At 41.3% G+C, this 23560-nt stretch overlaps 1 protein-coding gene across 3 annotated transcripts; it reads right to left on the minus strand.

Annotated features, from left to right (window-relative positions):
* Positions 1 to 3927: 3927 nt before the first annotated feature.
* LOC120304155 lies at positions 3928 to 23560 on the minus strand. 3 transcript variants are annotated; one of them, XM_039334376.1, is made up of 14 exons: positions 23396 to 23560; positions 23023 to 23088; positions 20945 to 21381; positions 18209 to 18336; positions 16405 to 16539; positions 15416 to 15495; positions 14482 to 14587; positions 13943 to 14038; positions 13299 to 13403; positions 12045 to 12180; positions 10736 to 10827; positions 8704 to 8856; positions 6415 to 6507; positions 3928 to 4261 (listed from the first exon to the last, which is right to left on the minus strand). In XM_039334376.1, coding segments are annotated over exons 2-14 (1578 nt in total). In that variant the 5' UTR covers positions 23025 to 23088; positions 23396 to 23560; the 3' UTR covers positions 3928 to 4246. The 3 variants fall into 3 exon arrangements, with proteins under 3 accessions (XP_039190310.1, XP_039190308.1, XP_039190309.1); XM_039334374.1 differs by lacking the exons at positions 23023 to 23088; positions 23396 to 23560 and having other exon boundaries at positions 20945 to 21503; XM_039334375.1 differs by lacking the exons at positions 23023 to 23088; positions 23396 to 23560 and having other exon boundaries at positions 6415 to 6511; positions 20945 to 21503.

Genomic DNA, 23560 nt, shown 5'->3' on the forward strand with positions numbered 1-23560 from the left:
AAGACTTAAATGATTCTTAGCTGTATTAGTTAAGCTAGGACTTTTGCTTTTAAGCCAATAGTGTCAAACAATAACCTATAACAGTGATGGCGAAACTTTTAGAGACCAAGTGCTCAAACTGCAACCCAAAACCCACTTATGCATTGTCGGGTGCTGGGTGGGTGTGGCCCATTGGGTGGGCGTGGCTGCGGTGGTAACAGCAGACTGGGTGGGACTAAAAAGTTCAATCAAACAATTCCAACTTTGCAAGATCTTTTTTTTCCTGCGAGAAGTTGAAATTGACTGATTGATTGAACCTTTTTTTTTGTACACGGCGGTGGAGGCCTAAAGCGAAAAGATTTTATAAAACCCAGCTGAAGGCCTAGGACTGGGGCGATGGTGCGTGTGCCCACAGGGAGGGTTCTGAGTGCTGCCTCTGGCATTCGTGCCATAGGTTTGCCACCACTGACCTATAATAAGGCTATTAATTATTTCCCATTGCTTTAGAGCAGGGGTGGGGAACTATGGCTCTTTTATGACTTGTGCTGGCTCAGGAATTCTGGGAGTTGAAGTCCACAAAACATAAAAGGGCCATAGTTCCCTACTTCTGCTTTAGAGGAAAGTGGGCCCACTTCATTTCCCATGAACCTTAAAAAGAAGATGCCTTTAATCTTTTTCAGAGGACAAAGCTGGACATCTGCCAAACTGAGAGCTTAAACCTTTACATTTATTTCTGCCACTTAATTTTCAGATAACAATGAAAAGTAATCTATGGGCAATTGATTATGGACTATGGGCAAATGCTGAAGACTATAAATATTTAGAACAGCCAGAAGCTGTTTGCAGAAATTCCTTTGCTCATATTAATATATGCCAAGGGTAACAGAAAAGACAGCAATTTAAATAGAACAGCAGAGAAAACCAGTTCTGTGTTTTTGCAGCTGGCTGGTAATGTAGGAGTCACATTGCTCTTTTATGACCTCTTTCTGGGTGACTGCATCTTTATAATACCTTCTCAATCTATAAGTAAAAAGGATTTATGAAGTGCCATAAACCTTGGAATCTTTGTCTCCAGGAGTTGATTCAAAAGTTTCCTTAAGAAAGCTGTAAGGTAATTTTACAGGGCCATTTCATTTGGGATAACTTGGAGAAATTCCGTTCCATTTCCAGAATACAGTTCTTGCAAAAATACAGCAATCGATCTGTGTTTAATTCAAACTCTATGCAAAGTTAGAAGGGAAAGAGGCATGGATCTCCTGCATTGTTTTCTTTTTCCCAATTTTCAATCATTTTACTTATTTTTAAATAGTGTCTGGAGATTGCCACAGAAATGGGGAATAATCTATCACAGCACTGTACACTTAGGTAATACTCATTTCTGCTGCTCACCAGTGTATTGGAAAAACTGTTAGTTTAATATAAGCTGAATAATGTGCAACAATGGAATAACTAAACCAACTGAATCACCTCCAAGTTTGCATTTAAGATTTTTAAATAAACTGTGGGGCCCTTGGTGCTCTCTGAGCTTGGCTGTTTTCTTGCAGACATTTCACTACTAAAGTAGGTAATATCATTAGTGCTTGAAGGGAGTGCGGTTTCCCACTATATATCCTGGACCTAGTGGCTTGCCTTGTCAATGTTGGTGGGACTGTTCTTGATGGTTCCTTGTTTAGGCTATTGTTTACTGTTAACAGGTTTGCCTGTGCTGGTAGTTCCTTCATTGGCATATTGTTTACTTCTTGTTTCTCTAGTGATAATTTATATCTTTTATATAAAGAAAGAAAAATGAGAGCAATCGTAAATTACCCTTGTGACTCAACTTCCATGGCTCTGATCTGCTTTTTGTTTTATTTTGTTTTCTTTTCTTAAAACAACTGTTTTTACTTGAGTTCCTAGTCCAGACCACAACATTTAGGGTTTCAACATACCTTCAAATATGCCTGATAAACAACTGGCAACCAGTGCAGATCTTTCATCCACATGAAATCAATGTTCCTCCAGTTCCACCAATCACTATTCTGCCCCAACTACCTCTGTTCTGAATCACTGCTGAATTATGGTTTTCCATGTATGTGGGCACAACACATTAGCTAAGCTGATTGGTTGAGTTTTCTGGTCTTGGTGTCCTCCCTTTTTCTCATATTAGTAGCTAGCAGGAAAAGCATCTGTCTGTTACGCACTGCTAAAGGAAGGAGAAGATTGGGCTGTCATCTTTTGCCTCTTTCCATTACATCTCTACCACCATCTTGTTCTTTAGGACAGGGGTCCCCAACCTGTGGGCCACAGGACAAGCTGGCCAGTGCACGTGTGTGTGCCTGCATACCCCCTCACTTGCATTAGATCCGTGGCTGTGGGGCTCAAAACCAAGATACTGTGCCTCGGGGCACGAAAACGGGATGCCAGCACTGTGCCTTGGGGTGCAAAAATGGGCCATCGCCACGTTGCAGGGTGCAAAAATGGGCACCACCACACCGTGGGATGCAAAAATGGGGCACCGCCATGCTGCAAGGTGCAAAAACAGCTGCTGCAGCACCACAGGGCACAGAAATGGGACACTGCCATGCTGCAAGGCGCAAAAACGGCTGCCATCACACTGTGGGGTGCAGAAACAAGGTGCTCGCCATGCAAGAATGGGGCAGGGCTAGTGAGTATAATGCGAGTGGAGGCAGAGGCACGGGGGGGGGGAGGCAGGCAATCCCGATGTGCCACCCACTTTGTCCCACCAGGCAGCTGCGTGGTGTATCAGGGTCACCTGCCTCCTCCCTGTGCCTCTGCCGCCATCTGGTACCAGTGCCACCACATGAGCCTCCCATGAGCCAGGCGGCCGTGCAGTATATCCAGATCACCCACCTCCCCCCACCCCCCGTGCCTCTGCTTGGAAGGCTGGCCTGGTGGTTGCAGCACTCAGACTTACATGCGCTGTGCTGTGCAGGTTGCAGCTGCTGCCGGACCCTGTTGGTCCCCGTGCGCTCGCCACTTCCTATGTGTGCGCCGGGGGAGGCTGATCAGCCTGATACCGTGTTTCCCCGAAAATAAGGCCTAATGCGTCTTTTGCAGCCAAAAAAACTATAAGACTGGGTCTTATTTTCAGGGAAACATAGTATATAATTAAATATAACATATAATTAATGACTTAAGGGATGCATGACTGTCTGAGTGACAATTGAGAAGAAATAAATGATAAAGAAATTATTCCTTATTTCACTCTTTCCCAAATGATGTCTTCTAAATATGTTGGTTTTCATCTCTCATAATATCAAGCTAAGCTGGCAGTTTAGAGAGCTAGTACGAAGCTTGATGCTATATAATACAGATGGTCCTTGTTTAAGAATCGCTTGTTCAGTAACTCTTTGGACTTACTACAGTTCTGAAATAGTAGTGCTTATGAGTGATCGCAGTATGACTGCAGTGATGTGATCATGATCCAGGCATTCGGTGACTGGCTTGTAATGGCACTGCAGTATCCCGCAGTCACATGATTGCCATTTGTGACCTTCACTGCCGGCTTTCTACAAGCCAAGTCAATGGGGAAGTTAACAGGAGGTTGCCAGTGGAGACCACCTGACATCCTTGCTTAATGTGCCACATTGGTTTGCTTATTGAGGGCAACTGGAAGTGATGGGATTTCTGTCACTAAGTGGCATGGTCATGTGATGTCTCACTTTATGACCGTGTTACTTAGCAATGGAAATTCCAGTTCCAATTGCCATCATTAAGTGAGGACAACCTGTACTGGTTCTTGTTTTCTATAAGGAGTTGCTTTGAATGTGTAAGATGGCACAAGATGGCAAAGGTAGTACAGGACAGCTATTATTACAGATAAGGGCAAGATCTCACATAAGCAAAAACTTTCACAAAAATATATACAATAATTTAATCAGAAATCACCTTGCTTGCTTAATGAAATAGTAATAATAATAATACAAAGAAATTTGGCTGTGGCCCTTGGAGTCATTGAACAATGCACCGATATAGTGTGTATCGTTCACTGCTCCCCTGGTGACACCCTACCTAGACATAAGCTGCCTGGTACTTTTAAGTGCCAGTTATATATGCTGCTCTGTGATTCAGCACAAAATTAGTTCTGGGTGGAAGCAATCTTTAGATTCTTCAAGGTTCCTAGGGAGAAAAAAAATGACTTCTCACTATTAGGGATGGGAGGAGGAAACAAGTTAAACGACACCAGGAAACAGTTGAAAACAGACTGAAAATCTTTCTCTCCCACTATTCTTGTCCTCTTTTCTGAAGCGTTTCATGCTTTCAGTCCTCAGGAGTATGGCACCTAGTTAAAAAAAAGAAGGGGAACTCATTCGGGCTAGGTAAATTATACATAGGAAACATTACTGCATGAATGTTAAATATGAAGGTGGCATTTAGAAGAAGCTGTAGATTTTATCAGAAAGAACTGCTTTTATCTTATTAGTAAAATGAATAAATGATCATGTCCTTTCTGAGGATTAATTATTGAATATCAGCTTTCTCCAGGCTGTGGCACGATATTTTGACACTGCAGTTGCTACCATTCCTAATTTGCATAGGAACTGATTCTTTTTAATGGCTAGAGCTTCTTCTTCTTCTTCTTCTTCTTCTTCTTCTTCTTCTTCTTCTTCTTCTTCTTCTTCTTCTTCTTCTTCTTCTTCTTCTTCTTCTTCTTCTTCTTCTTCTTCTTCTTCTTCTTCTTCTTCTTCTTCTTCTTCTTCTTCTTCTTCTTCTTCTTCTTCTTCTTCTTCTTCTTCTTCTTCTTCTTCTTTCCTCCTCCTCCTCCTCCTCCTCCTCCTCCTCCTCCTCCTCCTCCTCCTCCTCCTCCTCCTCCTCCTCCTCCTCCTCCTCCTTCTGGTCTAACTTAACCTCAAGCTAAACACAAACACACACACATATTGGAAAAGCTGCTTTTACTTAGTGATGGTGTGATTCGCTGAATAACCATAGCAAAAAGGTTATAAAATCAGGCATGGCTCACTAATGACCACCTTACTTAGAAGTTGTGGTCCTAATTATGTTTGGAGGTTGAGGAAGGACTAACTGTAGTCATAAGCATCTCTTGGGGCACAGATAGGGCAAATGAGAAAGGTAGAAAGCGACTTTTATTAGATCTCCATCCTTCACCAGATTAACTGGCAGTGGCCCATGTATCCAAATGACATTTCTGGTTAAGATAGTGATATGAGAAATCAAGACTTGTAATAGCTCCTTTGAGAATAAATGTCAACATTATTTAGTAATTAGCATTATTATTCGGACCAACTTCATGTCAAAGGTAGTGATTAAAGCAAGGGTGTCCAACCTTGTCAACTTTAAGACCTGTGGACTTCAACTCCCTGAATTCCCTAGCCAGTCATTTAAAGTCCAAAAGTCTTTAAAAGTTGCCAAGGTTGGATTAAAGGTTGGATTAAAGGCTATTCAGTAAGAAGAGAATAAAGAGAGTCAAACTGAGCAGAGCTCAGAAGGTAACATTACTGCAATAAATAGTCAGGTATTCTTGGAAGCTTCCAATTAAAGACTTAAGAAGCTTCTAAGAACTAGTAACTGTTGCTGGATTACATATCTTTCACCTAATTAGCCTGCTTCTCTTTACACTAAACAAGCTAACAAATGTTAAAATTTATTATACATAATGTATAATTTTTTTAGAGATCATGAACCACTTTTTTTTTGCAACCTTCAAGAAAGGAAGCTGGGTTACATAATTCACAAAAAACCCCAACAATTAAAAACAATTAAACAATTGTTTTAATTAAACAATTAAAAGGTACTGAGGTCTTCCTAGAGACTGTAAATAGTCAAGATTTGACCAAAGATACAGAAGACATAGTTATATATCATGACCAGTCCATAGATCTTATTCCCTTGAAGGCACTTTCTTGCCACCAAAAAAATAATAATAATGAAACTGGTGTGAATTGCTTGCTTTTCTTGAGAGTCAACTACAGATTTACTTTCAGAAATGATAGAAGTGACAGTTGAGAAAAAAATAAAAGGAATTTGTCTTTTACGATGTATGCTCTTGAACCAGTTTTAGTACTGTACTATGACTTTGCAGCAGACAACTCAATCTGCCTCACGTCAATTTTGGATATTTTAAAGCAGGGGTCTTCAAACCTGGCCCTTTTATGACTTGTGGACTTCATGTCCCAGAATTCCTCAGCCAGGCAGAGGAATTCTGGGAATTGAAGTCCACAAGTCATAAAAGGGCCAAGTTGGAAGACCCTGTTTTACAGCAACAGCAGCTCTCTTTACATAAGATAAGTAATAAAATAGGATAGCTATGGAATGGAATGTAGAAGTTATCTAATTCAAAACCCTTTTAACGGAGTGCAAAATGATCTAATATACCAATAAAGAAGAGTCAATCCAGACCTTTCCTGTCTGGCCGTGGTGGGATCTTCTGCTTGAAAAGCTTGTGCCGTAGCCCTGCCACCTGGCCAGCAGCCTTACCTTAATTTGGGAGAAAGCTTTGCAAAGCTTCAGGCACCTCTCGGAGAATCCGAAGCTTGTGAAGTTGTTTGTAGATCTCCTTTTCCACGTCTTCTGCCTGGAAGATGTGGGGAGCGGAAGCCCAACCCCAAAACAAAGGATGAGATGTTGTGAAGCAAGGACGGGGGCCATCACTTTTTTTCCCCTTTGCCTTCATTGGCTATAATAATACATATGTATTTCTATATACAGAATCTCTGTATCTAGAACAGTGGTTCTCAACCTGTGGGTCGGGACCCCATTTGGGGTCGAACGACCATTTCACGGGGGTCGCCAAACAATGCAGTCCGCCATTTTTTCCCCCTTTTCCTTTGCTGTGCTACTCCCTTTTATTCTATTGGCTTTTGAAAGCCAATAGAATAGACTCTCTTGAATAGAGTCTAATTCTATTGGCTTTCAAAAGCCAATAGGAATTGTCCAGGCTGTCTCTGCCCTGCTGAGCCCGCCAAAAGTCCCATTCTGCAAACGGTGCTGCACCAGTTGAGTAGTCCTCGACTTACGACCGGTTGAGTAGTCCTCGACTTACGACCAGTTGGGGGTCGCGGCATTAAAAAGGTTGAGAACCACTGATCTAGAACAAGGGAACAAGGCTTTTTGACCAAGTGCTGGACTCTTTGTCTTGCTCCAATCCTGCCTCACTCCAGCCTCAGGTTTCTTGCATATTTAACTGTGCCTTTTTTATTGAATCATTGCTGCTAACATTTTCTACCATTGCTACGAAATTTTTCCATCTGCACTTCTTTTTAAAACTTAATTAAGCACAATAGCTAGTTCCAGGTGTGCTCATTTAAAAAGCATTGGTTTTGCTCTGTTTGTCATAATACAGAATAATGGCACAAAGGAAGGTTGCCCTTTCCTGAGGACTGAGAGTAACAACCAATTTTATATCTTCAAAAATATTTTCATTGTTAGTAGGAATAGTGGCACTATTTGGACTATATCATTTTTGTCCGGCAGAGGCTAAATGATCCTTCCTTCCTTCCTTCCTTCCTTCCTTCCTTCCTTCCTTCCTTCCTTCCTTCCTTCCTTCCTTCCTTCCCATCTTCTTCCTTCCTTCCTTCCTTCCTTCCTTCCTTCCTTCCTTCCTTCCTTCCTTCCTTCCTTCCTTCCTTCCTTCCTTCCTTTCCTTCCGCTTCCTTCCTTCCTTCCTTCTTCTTCCTTCCTTCCTTCCCATTCTGCTTCCTTCCTTTCATCTCTTCCTTCCTTCCTTCCTTCCTTCTCCCCTTCCTTCCTTCCTTCTTTCCTTCCTTCCTTCCTTCCTTCCTTCCCATCTTCTTCCTTCCTTCCTTCCTTCTTTCCTTCCTTCCTTCCTTCCTTCCTTCCTTCCTTCCTTCCCATCTTCTTCCTTCCTTCCTTCCTTCCTTCCCATCTTCTTCCTTCCTTCCTTCCTTCTTTCCTTCCTTCCCATTCCTTTCCTTCCTTTCCTTCCTTCCTTCCTTCCTTCCTTCCTTCCTTCCTTCCTTCCCATCTTCTTCCTTCTTCCTTCCTTCCTTCCTTCCTTCCTTCCTTCCTTCCTTCCTTCCTTCCTTCCTTCCTTCCTTCCTTCCTTCCTTCCTTCCTTCCTGTCTCTATAGTGGCAGAATCAGATCGCTCAGGGTTTCCTGCTACAAGTTCCTTAAAAATAAGATTCTAGTTTTAGACTGAAACTCCTTTAATTCTTGACCACTGGCCATGCTGGCTAATGAGAATTGTAGTACAGCACAACAAACCTGGAGGGCATTAGGTTGCGTCTCCTTACGGGGCTGAATGCCTGCCTAGTTTCAATATCAGCCAATAATCCTTTCCTTCCCTCATTCAGTTTTCCATCTGATTAAGTCGTTCTGGATAATTCAAAAAGCTGAGTGCTGTTTTGTTGCACTTTGCTTTGGCTTTTTGAATGCACTGCCCTTATATAGATAGATGTGGTTATTTTATTGGCTTGTTATAAATGCCTCAGACTCCTTAGGGCAGTGTTTCCCAAACTTGACAATTTTAAGGCATGAGGACTTCAACTCCCAGAATTCCACAGCCAGCAACGCTGGCTGTGGAATTCTGGGAGTTGAAGTCCACATGCCTTAAAATTGTCAAGTTTGGGAAACACTGCCTTAGGGAGATGCTGATGGAACCTAAAATATTTGCAGTGCTCCCATTTGACTTCTGTATGAAACTCTCTATTCCACCAGGAGTGATTTCATGCAATGCCTATTTTTACTGGGATGAGGGATGAGGCCCTGTGACTTCCTCGTGTATACATCAAATCAAGTAGCTTACCGATTCCCGCATTAATTCTGCTGTCTTCCCCAAGAGGGAATAGACTAGAAGGATTCCAGCCTGACTTATCCTCATCAAGGGATCGTACATGGCCAGCAAGGAGGTCTGCAGAAAAGCTCTCTTTTGACCCTCTGTGAAGATGTTTCTGAATAGCTGGAAACAACAGGAGGTCATGCTACTATCCAAAAATGGTAGGAATAATATTCAGTGGGTTTGTTTTAAAAAGCTGTAGTGGAGATTTAAAACATTACTGTCTATTTAGGACAGGTGTATATAACTTCCTTTTGCCCAAGTGCCCAAGGTTGCAGTACACACACACATAGGTGGGCCACATAACATGATTTAAAAACTCTAATAATTTAATTTTAGCACCCAGAGTTAATTGTGATGCCTATCACAGCTGAGAATGTACTTCTGTTCCACATAACTTAGAATTCCAACTAAAACCAGAGAATTTTCCTTCCCAACTACCTGAAAGTAATTTGCATTTTTTCCCCTATAAAACCAAATTTTTCAGAGTCAGCTGATACCCCCAAATCTGGACATTTATAGCCAGTTTTTTCTAGTGGTTAAAGCACCAGGCTAGACAGCAGAAGGTGAGTTCAAGTCCTGCCTTAGCCATGAAAGTCAGCGGTGCCAGTCTTTCTCTGTCTCTTAGCCCAACCTACCTCACAGGGTTGTTGTGGGGAAAATAGGAGGAGGAAGGAATTGGATATGTTCATCACCTTGGCTTGTTTGTAAAAATAATAAAGGTGGGATTCATATAAATAAATAAAATGTGTCCTTGGTAAGTAGTTGAGAAGAGACTTGAAGATAGCCATAGTATTGTTTTCCTCATTATTGTTTCTGAAACTTCTCTAATTTGGATGATGGCAATATATATTTTTAAGCGGATGGGGGGCATCTTTTTGATCCTATGTCTTGTGTCCAGAAAGGGAAAATACATTTTCAGGAACTGAAGGAAGTCAGTTTCCTTTCTCTAAGTGATACTTTCAATATTACCAGTTCCAATCAAACTATAATTCCTTTCATGTTTCGGAGAATACAGAGGTTACTGTCATTGATGATGACATCACCTAATAAACATGGCAAAATGGTCCATTACTACTTCCAAACAGTAAAAAGACATTTTCATTGATGCACCCACGTTTCACCAGGACTAGCCCTATCATTAGATGTAGTATAATGTCTGCTTTGGGAGATGGACTGAACAGGCAAGCATTGGGGCTAAAGGGCATCCCCATTGCTGTTCAAGATAGCTGTTTTCCTGTAGTTAACATGTATGCTTTTCAGAAAAGGAGATGCCCTGATCAGCAACCTACAAGTATGGTATCCCCCCACCCCAATACTTGCAATGAACTAACATACCTTATGAGAGTTAGGCATCTGTTTACTAACTCATAAGGCATGTTAGTAAGGTGACCAATCGTCCTCCTTTAGGGAGAACAGTCCTTCTTTTGTAAGTTCTGTCCTCTCTCGAAAAGTGTCCTACATGTCCTCCTTTTCGATATTTGAAGACTAATCTGTAAATCTCCGTATTCGATCGATGCCAATCCGATCCGTTGCATGTGATGTGACGTATTTGTATTTGACATGACGATTCCTCAAGGCTTGGTACAGTGCGGCGAGACACGATTATGAGACGCATGCGCTCTGCACAGGAGAATTGTTTTGAGAGAGTACGCCGCACACAAGAGTGCGCCACATGCAAGTGGCTTTGTTTACTTCTTACCGATGACATGACATGGCACGCATTAGACTCACTTTTTTTTCTTCAATTTATTTGTGTCCTCCTTCTCATTGTAAAAAAGTTTGTCACCTTAATGTTAGTTCATTGCAAGGTATTGGGGGGGGGGGGAGAGAATACCATGCTTCTAGCTGCTTCCCACAATTGTGTTATTGAGAAGACCCCCATAGACAAACCTATATAAGGCAGATTAACGAGTAGCAGGATTGTTCTTATACAAAGGATGCGCATGATCGTTCTTGGCCTATTGGGATATTTCACATCACCAAAGAAAGCTGGTCTTACCTCACCCACTCTGCAGGCATCAAGATAAGCCAACATCTTCTTGTCTTCTGTTTCCTGGCACCATAATTCTCCCGCCTCCGTTGTGCTCAGTCCTAAAAAAGGAGACACCAGAGGCCTAATTCCCATTTCACCCTGCATGATGAGCCTTTGCAATTGTATGACTGGCTAGCTTTCTGGACCTTTTTGTATCACGCCTGGACTTGCACCTGCAATTTTCTTCCAAGGGGACATTTCTCTGAAACATTTTCCATCTAATTCTGGCTGTCATAGGAAGCCAGGCTTGAGAAACAATTCTGCGAGGGGGATGGAGGGGGAAATATATCCCATTTCTTATTTATGTAAAAGTAAGGCTTAACCTCCAGAGGATGCTTCATTTTCAAATAAATAAATAAAAAGGAAGAAAATTGATACTATGCCATGGCAGCTTTCCTTTGGCTGCTGATTTTTTGCTAACTGAGTCACTTTTCTGGAAGAAAAGTGAATACGGTATGAAAGATATGAAGTACTGTAAGTGCTACAGTAGGATGTTTGCTATCTGGGACCTGTACAAATAAAGCCAAAAACAGAAAGAGAGCAAGGAGGAGAGAGTGTGACAGATGAACTCAATTTCAGCATTAGCATCAGAGTTTCTAAAAATGCAGCTATGGTGAGACAAGAAACATTTGTCCCCTCTCCTCACATAGATTTCAGGAAGATTGGGCCACTCGAGTTCAGATGATTGACAGCCATTCCTGCAGTCTCTAGAAACACAGACTTTGAAAAATGCTCTGAAATAGGGACAATCAGATTGTGGCCCTTCAGCTGTTGCTGGAGTAAGATTTCTAGCATTACTCACCACAGTCATTCCCAATTTTTCCATCATTATACCTCCCCTTGCCTCCCCTTTCAGGATATGTGCTAAATATGTGCTACCCACTGTTTAAAAAGTATGGAAAAAATAGGAGACCTCCGCCACCATCTTCCCTGCAGTCTGCTGTGGGACTTCCTATCACCCCTGACCCAGCCCGTTTTCCAGCTGTACCTCACCAGGATTTGTAGCCCTTCTTTTCTTCCTTTTCATCGGCCTCTCCCCCCACACCTCAACTGATTTTCCTAGTCGATTAGATCTTCATAGTATTGTTCAGTGTTTTGTTTTTTAAATCCTGTGATTTTTTAGAAGTTTCTCATCCTCGTGCACCTCTTGAAAATTTTTCATGCTCCTCCCTCTCAGTTTGGGAGTTTCTGCTCTCCTGGGGTGAGACAGATTTTAAAGAAGGTATACATGAGCTCTTGGGGATGGCCCATTGGCTCCTAAGCAGGCTTCACTTACCCATGTGATTCAGGAGGAGCTGGTAAAGGCAGCTAATGGCGTCTCTGGCTTGGTAGCTCACCTCTTCCACTGAATCTGTGATACAAACTGCAAATTGTGCTACTTGGTGTCCCAAACCAGATAATTCCCCAGTTTTCTAGGGAGAAAGAAAGGAAGGAAAAGAGAAGAGGTCTTTTCTTCATGTTTTGCGTTAGCTTATCGTTTCATTTTTTTAAAAAAGAAATCTCTAAGTGATCTTCAGCTAAGGAAGGACCGCTGCATGTGTATGAAGTAGTCCTCCGATTTCTGGAATAAGAAAGTATCCAAAAAGATACTGCATTTTGGAAGGGATGATGGATGTAAGACCTAAATAGCCCGAAATCCACCCTACCCCATCACTTACATCTTGAAACAAAGTGAAAACTCCCAAGATCTTGTGCAACAGCATCAAAATCTTGCAAGCTTTCACTGTACTTGTGCATGATTGTACAAATGCGACTGAAATCACTGATTCCCTTCAAGAGTGGCAGTGCAAAGCAATTCATTGCTCAGTCTGGAAAAGAGATCTCTTTTAAGAAAGAGAATCAGATTGGTATAGTATAGGTCAGGGGTAGGCAACCTTGGCTCTTTTATGACTCGTGGACTTCAACTCCCAGAATTCCTGAGCCAGCCATAAAAGAGCCAAGGTTGCCTACCCCTGGTATAGGTGTTGGCTTAGAAACCAGGAGACTGTGAATTCTTAGGCATGAAAGCCAACTGGTGACTTTGGGCAGTTACTCTCTCTCAGTCTAACCTACTTCATGAGGTTGCTATGAAGAAAAGAGGGTACAGGAGTATTAGGTATACCTCCAATAATAATAAAAAAAACATTTCAAAGGAATTATTCAGTTTGGAAGATCAACAAGCGTCCAGTGGAGAAGTAGATAAAAGAAAATTATGAAGAGGTCTATCCTCAGTTATAATCTTCTTGGAACACTGCAACACTACATAGAACAGTTTCCCTCAAATTGGTGGACATCATAAGGGTTGAATTTCAACCCTTAAAACTCCTGACTGATACGATCTCTTAATGCCATAGAAAAATCTTTCAACTTGTGGCTCTCCTTTTCCCACATGTAATCCAATGGGAAAACTATTTTTTTTTTCAAAAGGGAAGTTCCCTGTGAGTTTTAAGTTTAGTTAGTCAAAGTTTCATAAACAGGAAAAAGGTGATTGGTGCATTTTTTAAATATGCTTAGTATTTCAAAGTCCAAATCAGCTGCGGTCATCACCTACCTCAAAATTTGATTGCTGGTTAACATGGCGAAGCAAGGAGATGCTGCAATTAATGGCTCTGAACCTCTCTTGAGGGTCTTGTGAACGAATCCAGAAATTGACGTGCTGTGGAAGGAAATTGGAAGTCAGAAAAAGATTGGCCTATCCTGTTTTCATCCAGCAAATATCCAACTTTTATTGATATCTATGGCCACTCAAGAGTCCTGACGCTTATTGCTCCATTTCTTGATCTTGAACATTTATTTTTATTTTAATTTTACTGACTGCTTTAGATTAGGTGTGTGATGTTGTAATGTGAAAAGTGGGCAGGATCAACATTCAAAGGTGGGACAATTGAAACCTTTAAAGTAGGGAAAAAAAACAGCCCAAAATAAGGAGTGGGCTTGTTGAGGGTTTATGGGGTGAAAAGACTTGAGGCATCTTTTTCATTCCTGAGAATTTATTTGCAGCTCTAAAGCAATATATTTGAAATATAGACCTACCCCTTTAAATATCTAGAGGTCATTGAAGAAATTTTGGGGAACCTGAAGAAATGTACAGGCTTCAGGTTGTACATGTTAAGATACATTAAGTTCCATTTCAACCTCTCCCTCTCATACTAACCTCAAGAGAACCCCACCACCATCTTCTCTTTAGCCTCTCACCTCTAATATAAATAGGAGATGGCTGATGGTAGGTGTCTCGGACAGCAGGCCCTTCAGCATAATATCCATGGTATCAAAGGATGATCTGTAGAGCGCCTGTAAAGGGAAGAAAATTTTGCAGGGTGGTCTCTCAAGATGGAATTTTCTAACTTCATTATAAACCAGCTATCTAAAGAGATATAAATTTATTACAGCATAAGTTCTCATGGACGTATGCACCCCCATTTCATTAGATACATGAAGTATTATTGTCCATTGGTTTGTGTGTTTTATGCACACACTTTTTCGTGCGGCTGCTGATAAAAACAGGATCGCCAACATGATCGCCAACGTCCGATAGAGGATATGGCACAAGAAGAAGAAGAATGCACACACGAGTCCATGTGCATGAATTTACTTGGATAAATTATGTGAACTTAGGAAAAGAAGATACCATCTACTCCTCTCTTACTATCCTCAGTATCGAACACCATTCAGTGATGAATTTAAAAAGCACAGCATATTTGCCCCCAGACCAGCAAAATTTAATCCCAAATTACCACACTATGAACGTCGGTTGTTTGTGTTTCCATGCTGAATATACCATGAAGGGCCAATCGCAGAATACCTGTTTCTAGCTCAGAAGCAAGAGGGGGCTTCATTTTGCTGGTAAAATAAAGAGAGAAGGCATAGATTATGCAGTGGGAAACAGGGTCCATATGCCTTATTTAATAGAAATAGACAACACCCCCCTTCCATGTGTGCGTGCCTGTTGTTGGTAGAGCAAGAGTTAGATCAGGATATAAAATGGAAAGGAAGAGGAATCATTCTAAGACTTCTGGTTTGTTAAAGAAGTCAAAAGCAGGTTGTTGCTATTAGGGAGCTATCAATGAGCTTGATTTAATGCATTTTAAGCAGTGGTGGGATTCAGCCAATTCGCACCAGTTTGGCAGAACCGGTAGTTAATTTTTTGTTGCCCAGGCCCAGAATGGACTTCCGGAAGCGGCATCCACACAGAGAACTGGTTGTTCACATATTTGAATCCCACCACTGATTTTAAGGAATAACATTTGACATCAAAAGGAAATGACAGAGTGACAACTAACATACAAGTAAAAAAAAAACAAAGGTGAAAATATATGAATGTCATCAATACGTTAGTGGCAAAATCAGCAAAACAAGTCCGTGTATTTATTAGCAGAGCAAAGATTGAGAGTTTAGAGCACACCGATAGAAATGGGGGGGGGGCGAAGAAAGGACCAAGGTGGTAGATGGTGGGGAGAGAGATAATCTATATGCAGTATTGAAGAGAAGAACAGCATGCAGTGGAATATGTGTGTCTGACATTGAGCAACCAAGTTTGTTCCTAAAATGAAGAGGGTCACAAATGCTGTTGACTGGGGCTACCACTTTCCCCTAATTTGGCTTTATAAAGAAACAAGCCCCCAGCTGTAGAACCAGCACAAAAGTAAGTTTTTGGTAGATAGCAGCTACCTCAGGTTGTAGACAGCAAGCATAGAACAGGAGAGAACGAAAGAGGGGACTGACTGGCTGGGCAATGTCTCCATCACCATCTGAAAGAGACGGAGGAAAAAGGTCAAGGGGCAAGAGTATTTGCACACACTGCTCGGTCACGCTTCTTGTCCGCAGATAGTCTTGTGGTCTGGTTTGAGGCTAAAGGAGCTAATTTACTTTTGCCTTTTTGGCATCAGAAGGGGAAATGATGAGAGCAGGCAAAGGGGCCCTCTTTGAGAAATAGTTTTCAATTACAAGGAGCATTTTTGATTAATGTTTCTAATAATTAGCAAATTCCCCATGTGGAATATGGATTTTGATAAAAACTGGTTCAGACCAGCCAGATGCAAAGTCTGTGCAAAAAGTTGAACTTTAATAACCTGAAAACTCATTATAATATGGCAAACACCCTTCCTGTCTGTGCAATTAGGCATTAACAAGATTGTGCTAAGATTATGATGGGATGCTATGAACTGTTCCATGGTACATATATAGCTACTGAACATGCTCACGAGAAGCTTGATGACTCGAATGAAGTCATCAAGCCAATTGAAGAACACAAATATGTTTGAACTGTGTATAAAGTGATTATTTCCCTTTTAAGGTGTCTCTCACCTTTTATCTGTGAAGACCTTTTTTTTTAAATTTAGCATAAATAGTTATTAATCTACCTTGCCAGCTTAGATCCTATTTTGCCAAAGGCACACCGGTCCAAGAACCTTGCCATGGTTTACAGCTAATGGGTTGCCTCCATTTTTCTCTTCTGTTTACTTCCACTGTTCCTTGATTAGAACAGCCAGGGAAACTTCAGCTGTTTCTCTCAGATCTCGACTTGGTGGCATACATTTGAATTCTGCAAACAAGGCCTGCTAAACCCTGTTAATTCTGCCTTGAAAACCCAAAGCTTACTTTCCACTATTTGGTGGCCACCTTCCCACTGGGTCTGGTTAGGGTTGGCTATCACTCACCACTAGTGCCTCAGTCAACTGATTTTTTGTATATGGAAGATCCAGTGTGTCTTGGCCACATTTTTGTGCAGCCACGCAACTTGCAGAAATGGCACGGAGGAAACCAATATTTTCTTCGTGGTTATCCAGGAACTGCTGTAATTGTTAATAATTAGAGTTATTAATACAGGTATCATTTCACTAGTTGATTGTCATTAATCATTGGGATCATTACTTTTTTAAAAAAAATAGTATGCAGGCTTACAAATGAATCAAAGACCAAAGTAGACTCTATCCCAGGGGGTCTTCAAACTTGGCTCTTTTATGACTTGTAGACTTCAACTCCCAGAATTCCTCAGCCAGTGTGCCTGGCTGAGGAATTCTGGGAGTTGAAGTCCACAAGTCATAAATGGGCCAAGTTTGAAGACCCCTGCTTTATCCTCAGGCTTGCAATCTAAAAGGTAGCACAAAAGGAAAAGAAGGCTTTTGAGAGAATGGGGCTTTTCATTGGCTCTTTAATTTACTTGTGGCTAAACATTCACAAAAAGTTTCTGAAACTTCCATCCAGATACGTTTCAAACTGAGGATGAAAGAAAGAAAGAAAGAAAGAAAGAAAGAAAGAAAGAAAGAAAGAAAGAAAGAAAGAAAGAAAGAAAGAAAGAAAGAAAGCAATAACATTTGGCCATTTCTTTTGATACCAGATTGTGTTTGTAATATTTCAGCAGTTTCCTCTTAAGGGAGGGGAAGTTACCATAGAAAAAAAATGAAGCTTAGCTCATGTAGATTAGGAGTGTCCAATTTTGACAACTTTAAGACTTTGGGATTTTAACTGGCTGGCTAAAGAATTCTGGGATTTGAAGTCCATTATTCTTACAGTTGCCAAGGTTAGACATCCCTGATGCTGATGAATCTTTTTTTTCCCCCTCCTACATGTGTAATATAATATTGAATTTTCCCACATGGAAAAGAAAAGAGGGTGGCTGACTCTTCCTTTGCACATTAGATATCTAGTGTTTAATGTGTTTGGGGGGAGGGATCCATTTCTTTATTTGTCCGGGATAGGATGAATAGTAACTACTATATATTCAGATGTTTATGCCATCAACACTCTACTTTTAGGATGGGGAAAAGTATGCTGAATAGAGAAAAAACTAAGAATATGGATCATGAGACAAGAAAAAGAAGCCTAATGAGAACATAGTTATTAATGGAAGATATTTAATTAAAATTAATTGACATTGATTGGACTGGGGAAATTAATTGGTTTGCCTTCTATGTAATTTCAGTTCCAGTTTGTTTTTAAAGTGCATGTGCTTATGTTTGTGTAAAATCACACAGATACAATTAGCACATGAATAAATCCCCAAGCAACTAGTATTTATATAGCATCCTTTTCTCATTTACTAAGAAAAACATCATAAATGCACTCCACCCCAAGTCTTGTGGAAAAGCAAAGCCTTTTAACTAGTTCTCCGAATAGCATCTGGGTTTGGGAGAGAGAGAGGTTTGGGAGAGAGAGAGGGAAGAGGAGCTATTCCAAAGAAAAGGGATCATTCTATAGAAAGCCCCTCTATCGTATCTCTTTGTAGACAGGATCTCATAATATATCCTCTGTCTTAAACCAGATTGGACAGGTAGAATCTACCTGGAGCAGACAGGCTCACAGATATCTAGATTCCAAGCCATATGAGACTTTAGAGGTGATAACTAGCAACAGGTTGCACTTGGAAGCCAAGTGACAGCTACAACACATGTAGCTATCAAGATTTCTTTAGATTAAAGTTGTCTCCTGGTTGCTCCTTCAGGAGCAATACAGAAGCTATACCTTGTCATGTCTGTGAGCGTATTCCATGAGGGTTACAATGGCTTCCACATCCAACATGTTGTTGGGTTGCTCCGATTCAGCCGATATGAAGGACAGGCATGTGGAATCCATGGTGTCTGTTGTTGAAACTGTGGGAAAGATACACCAAGAAAATGGGGCAATGTCTCAGCAAGGAAATGGTGGCATTTGAAAAATAAACTCTTAGCCTTCTGATCAAGACATGTTCTTACCCTTCCTCTCTTTAAATGGTTATGCCATTTGTTTCGCTATGATATTGGGAGAAGTTGGTTAACTTCTGGTAGACACTCAAAGGTGCTTTTTCAAGAGTTCTTTTAAAGACATTTTGCTTGTCATCCAAGAAGCTTCTTCAGCTCTGTCTGGATGGTTGTGAATGGAAGGATTTATATTCCTTGCAGACAGCTGGTCATTATGATTTGATGAAGGCCCAGTTGGGATAGCCACACATTCTGAGGGCTTCCTTGATGTGTTTTAGTTCTTTTTCTTTCAGCTCAGTCCTGATAACTCCCATTTTGTGCTCCAGTGGGTGGTGAGAATCACAATGTAAATATTAATCACTGTGTGTAGGTTTTCTGTAAACTTCAGTGTTAAGACTTCCATCTTCCTTAATGTGTACTGCACAGTCCAGGAAGGCTACACTTTAACATCTTTCCGCATGAGTTTGATGTATCTATCTACAAAGTTGATAGGTTTGGTGAACGCTTCCAATTCCTTGTTTTGATTTTTGACCCAAGTATTGTCCACATACCTATGCTAGTGAATCCTGTCAAGGAACTTAGGGTGTTGGTTTCTACCTCTTCCATGTAGAGATTGGCCACAATTGGGGACACAGGTAAACCCACGGCACAGCTGTGTTTTTGTCTGTAGAAACCTTCATTGTATTTAAAATAGGTAGTGGTCAGGCAGAGATGCAGCATGGCACATATGCGGTCTGCGCTGAGATTAGTTCTTTCACCTAAGGTGCTGCCTTGTAGCAGTTGTTTCTTCATTACCATGACAGCTTCAGTTGTTGGAATGCAGGTGAAGAGGGAAGTCACATCATAGGGAACCATAGTCTCATCCAGGTCCAGTTTTAGTTTCCAAACCTTGCTGGCAAAGTCCTGTGAATTGCTGATATGATGGTGGTGTTGCCAACTAGAGAAGCTAGTAATGTGGTTAGATGTTTTGCAGTGTTGTAAATGACAAAGCTGATGTTGCTGGCAATTGGTCTAAGTGGAGTTTCCTCTTTGTGGATTTTGGGGAATTCACATATGCATACAGTGGCTTCTCCAGGGTAGACGATAGTATTATGGCTTGTCAATGGCATTGTCCCTCAATATTTAATTTTGATGTAAATATTATATATCAATATTTACATTTTGATTCTCACCACTAACTGCAGCACAAAATAGGAGTTATCAGAGCCCTACACCACTAAGATGAAGGCTTGCCTACCAATAAAGATGGGAAAGAAAAAGAACTAAAACACATCAAGGAAGCCTTCAGAACATGTGCCTATCCCAACTGGGCCTTCATCAAATACCCCAAAAGACCCACCAGGAGCTCCTCCATAAATGAAGCAATGTTGTCATTCCATATGCTGCAGGAATATCTGAAAAGCTCAGGAGGATCTTCAGCCAACACAATATTCATACACCAGAATACACTAAGAATACACTATTTTATCCCAAGGATAAAATACCCACACACAAACTGCGCAATGTGGTATATGCAGTACAATGCAGTGAAACACATGCAGATCTGTACATTGGGGAAACAAAGCAACCACTTCATAAACGCATAGCACAACATAGAACAAACCCATCAGGACAAGATTCAGAAGTCCATCTGCATTTAAAAGACAAAAGCCACTCTTTTGAAGACAGCAAAAGTCCACATTTTGGACAGAGAGGACTGCTGGTTTGAAAGAGGGGTCAAAGAGGCCATCTGTGTCAAAATTGAATAGCCCTCTCTCAAGGGGGGGGGATAAACATCATCTTTCTCCAGTCTTTCAGCAGTTCAAGAAGGCTCCACACCCAATTGCACTACTCAGGTGACCCTGAGGACACAGATAAATCTCCAACGACTCTCTAAAAGAATGCAAATGACCAGCTGTCCACAAGGAATATAAATCCTTCCCCACCATCCACTCAGAGATGAAGAAGCTTTTTGGATAAGAAGCAAAATATCTTTAAAGAAAAAAACAAGAAAGTCCAGTTGCCTCTTAAAAAAGCACCTTTGGGAAAACCATGACGTGGATGACTGAGAATCTCCATAGACATTTGGGTAGACGCTAACTTTTTTTTTTTAAAAAAAGAAGACAATATACTGATGGAGGAGAATATCTGTAACGCAAGGTTGAAATGAAGGGTCCTTGGTGCTGTCTGAGCTTGGTTGTTTTCTTGTAGATGTTTCATTAACCAAACTGGGTAACATTGTCAGTGCTGGTGGTGTCCAGAGCACCAAGGACGCCTCAAGACAATATAACGATACAGTGGGCCTGTTTTTGTTCCTGCCTCAACAACTGCTAACTCTCTGGCTAGTGATGTGCTGCCCGCCCCATTCTCAGAGGTGGTCTCTAATATTCCATTTACCTGAGCCATTAGAAATTGGGAAAACTTAGCATTGCCTTCATTTTTCCAAATGAGCTTTGGGTTCAGCTGCCTGCTCTCCCCCTTACGTCTTAGGCTCCCTTTACCTACTGCTGGCTTTCCCCCTTACGACTTAGGCTCCCCTTACTTGTGGTATCAGATCGCCTCGTATTTGTGCTCTCTGTGGCGAGACTAATCGCGAACGAGTTATGGGCTTGTTTGGAATAATTTTCCATCCGTTCACTTTTGGAACACGGTTTGGTTTGTTGCTTTTCTGCCTGTGGTTTGAAACCCTGGGGACTGATTTTACAATTACTGCAGCAAGTCCAGAATGTTCTAACTTTTTCCCCATCGCTGATAGAACTGTCCCTGTTTGCTCGACAAAAGTGAAACGCCCTGGATCTTGTTGGCGATTTCTCGAGGCCTCTTGCTGGTGACCTCTGGCGGCTTCCCAGGCGTTGGCCGCCTTGAGTGGCAGAACCTGAAGAAGTAGCCGGCCGTCGGTCCAGGTTGCAGTTGTTCCCCTCTTCTGGGGTTCCCACATTGGCATTCCTATTTTGAATGAGGATCCGAAGCCTTTCTAGCCTGAAGCAGATGAGGAGAAAGGCAGGTTTTAACAATGTCATCTTGGATAGGCGAAGAGCACTCTGAACTATCTCAAACTTTCATGGGCAGCTTGTGTATTGCAGTTTATTAAAGAACTTCTGTTTCTCTTCGACAAACATTCTCCAATTTATCCTTTCTACTCTCTGCTCCAAAACACTGTTTCTTATCCAGCAGTTAATGCCATCAGTAACTGAGCTCATGTCAGTTGCAAGCATTGGGGGTTTGAGTCAATCATTTTATTTCAGATGAAATAAAACTTCATTTTGTTTTGAGAACTTGCTTTGCTAGGATCTATCCTTTTGGAATAGTGACTTATTAATGATATATGACAAGGGTGTCAAACTCGCTGCGTCATGTAATGTGTTGCAATGTATCATGACTTTTTTCCCCTTGCTGAAGCTGGGGTGGGCACAGCTTCCACATGACACATCTGGCCCATGGGCCAGCAGTTTGACACCCCTGATATATGAGATGGATTGTTACGCTACAATTGTGATGAGAAGTGTTGGGGTTACCGGGTTGCCATTCCATGTATGTTTATTATTATACCTTTTGTGATTGGTAGTGGCCTGTTTTTGATGGACCTTTGAACTTTATTTGTGACCCAGGCTTGCTGTTGTGAAATGGGCAGCTATGTAATTGGATTTAACAAGTAACCAGCTGAAATAAATACATGAGAACCTTTCAATAGTATTGTTCGTTCTGGACTGAAATGCCACCTCCCCACCTTCCAAAATTTCATACCTCATTGTCATTTAATGATTCAGGAAAAAAGCTGCAATCTGTTTTGATACAAAAAGAGGTGGCAACTTTGTGGCCCTTCTCAGTGTTATATCTGGGCTGCAAATCTCAGTGTGACGACTAGATGACTATGAAGAAATGCTTTGCTGCCATCTAGAATTTGATTGATTTTTGGCAGCCTAAGAGGGAGCAATTCCCTTGTTTCTGCAGAATCATCCAATTAGCCTTATTTCATTGGAAGGACTCACTGGAGAAGGGCCTAATGCTGGGAAAGATTGAGGGCAATAGAAGGAGGGGACGACAGAGAATGAGATGGCTGGATGGAGTCACTGAAGCAGTAGGCGTGAACTTAAATGGACTCCAGAAGATGGTAGAGGACAGGAAGACCTGGAGGAGTGTTGTCCATGGGGTTGCGATGGGTCGGACATGACTTCGCAATTAACAACAACAACAACAAATTAATTAGTGACATTTTTCCATGGACCACAAGATTTTGTTGATTTTGCTGCAAGTAAGCAATGTCTGTAGGAAAGATGTCCTTACTATTCATGTTACTGCTGCAGCAAGATAGAATGGACTGAGGAATTTCAAATCACATTGTTGATATTGTTTACATTCTGGCAGAGGACAGCCATTATATAATAATAGCCAGTTCGGAGTACAGTTAGTTCTCGATGTATGACCACAATTGAGCTGCCAACTTCTGTTGCTTAGTTCATGGTTCTAAATGCTGATGGGAAAATCCAACCCCTTTTCTTCCATTTTATCTATCACTGGCTTTGTACCTGATAACTCCTCAAATGGAAGTCTCTCTTTTGTAAGAGAATAGATATTGACGCATACCATGACACGCATAGAACATTAAAATATTGTACTTACATCTCTGAATGTTAGGGTTTGTCTTTCTTTTCCTCCAAGAAGTGGTCCAAGAAATACTCATTGGTCCTAATACAAATCAGGAGAATATTCACCAACAGAGCTATCCACCAAGCAATATAACACAAAAGATGTGCACAGGCACACACAAAACATTCCAGGAGAGGAGTATCAGATTCAGTGAATATTACCCCAAGTGCCTTAGATTTTATATTTTTCTCTCTACCTTACCCACTGCCTCCCCCACAAATGCACTTTTCTAACTGGGAACAGAAATTTTTTTTAAAGAGTTTAAGGGCTAGTTGGTGAGTATGGCTTCTATATTTTTCATAGAGCCTTTCAAAGCTGTATCATCTGTTTGCCATAATAATATCACCTCTGAATACAAACAATTTTTCAACCAAAATAGAGCAAATATGAGTGCCACCAACAAAACAGGAAAGAAATGCAGCCGTCTCACAACTCACAAAAGGCCTCCGGTTAATACATGAACTAGCAAAGGCAGATGTCACAATGGGAGGCATGTCACCGTTACCTTAGT

The sequence above is a fragment of the Crotalus tigris genome, unplaced genomic scaffold (genome assembly GCF_016545835.1).
Source record: "Crotalus tigris isolate CLP2741 ecotype Arizona unplaced genomic scaffold, ASM1654583v1 scf7180000017630.2799268, whole genome shotgun sequence".
Lineage (NCBI taxonomy): Eukaryota > Metazoa > Chordata > Lepidosauria > Squamata > Viperidae > Crotalus > Crotalus tigris.

Excerpts from the sequence above, each read along its gene's own strand:
- LOC120304155 (XM_039334374.1), bottom strand. The coding sequence starts at position 21,422 with ATGACATTGTTAAAACCTGCCTTTCTCCTCATCTGCTTCAGGCTAGAA. Across the intron at positions 15,496-16,404 it reads AGTTGACTGAGGCACTAGTG|ATGGTGATGGAGACATTGCC; the intron begins GTGAGTGATAGC and ends CGTCTCTTTCAG. Across the intron at positions 10,828-12,044 it reads GCTCCTCCTGAATCACATGG|GACTGAGCACAACGGAGGCG; the intron begins GTAAGTGAAGCC and ends CTCCTTTTTTAG.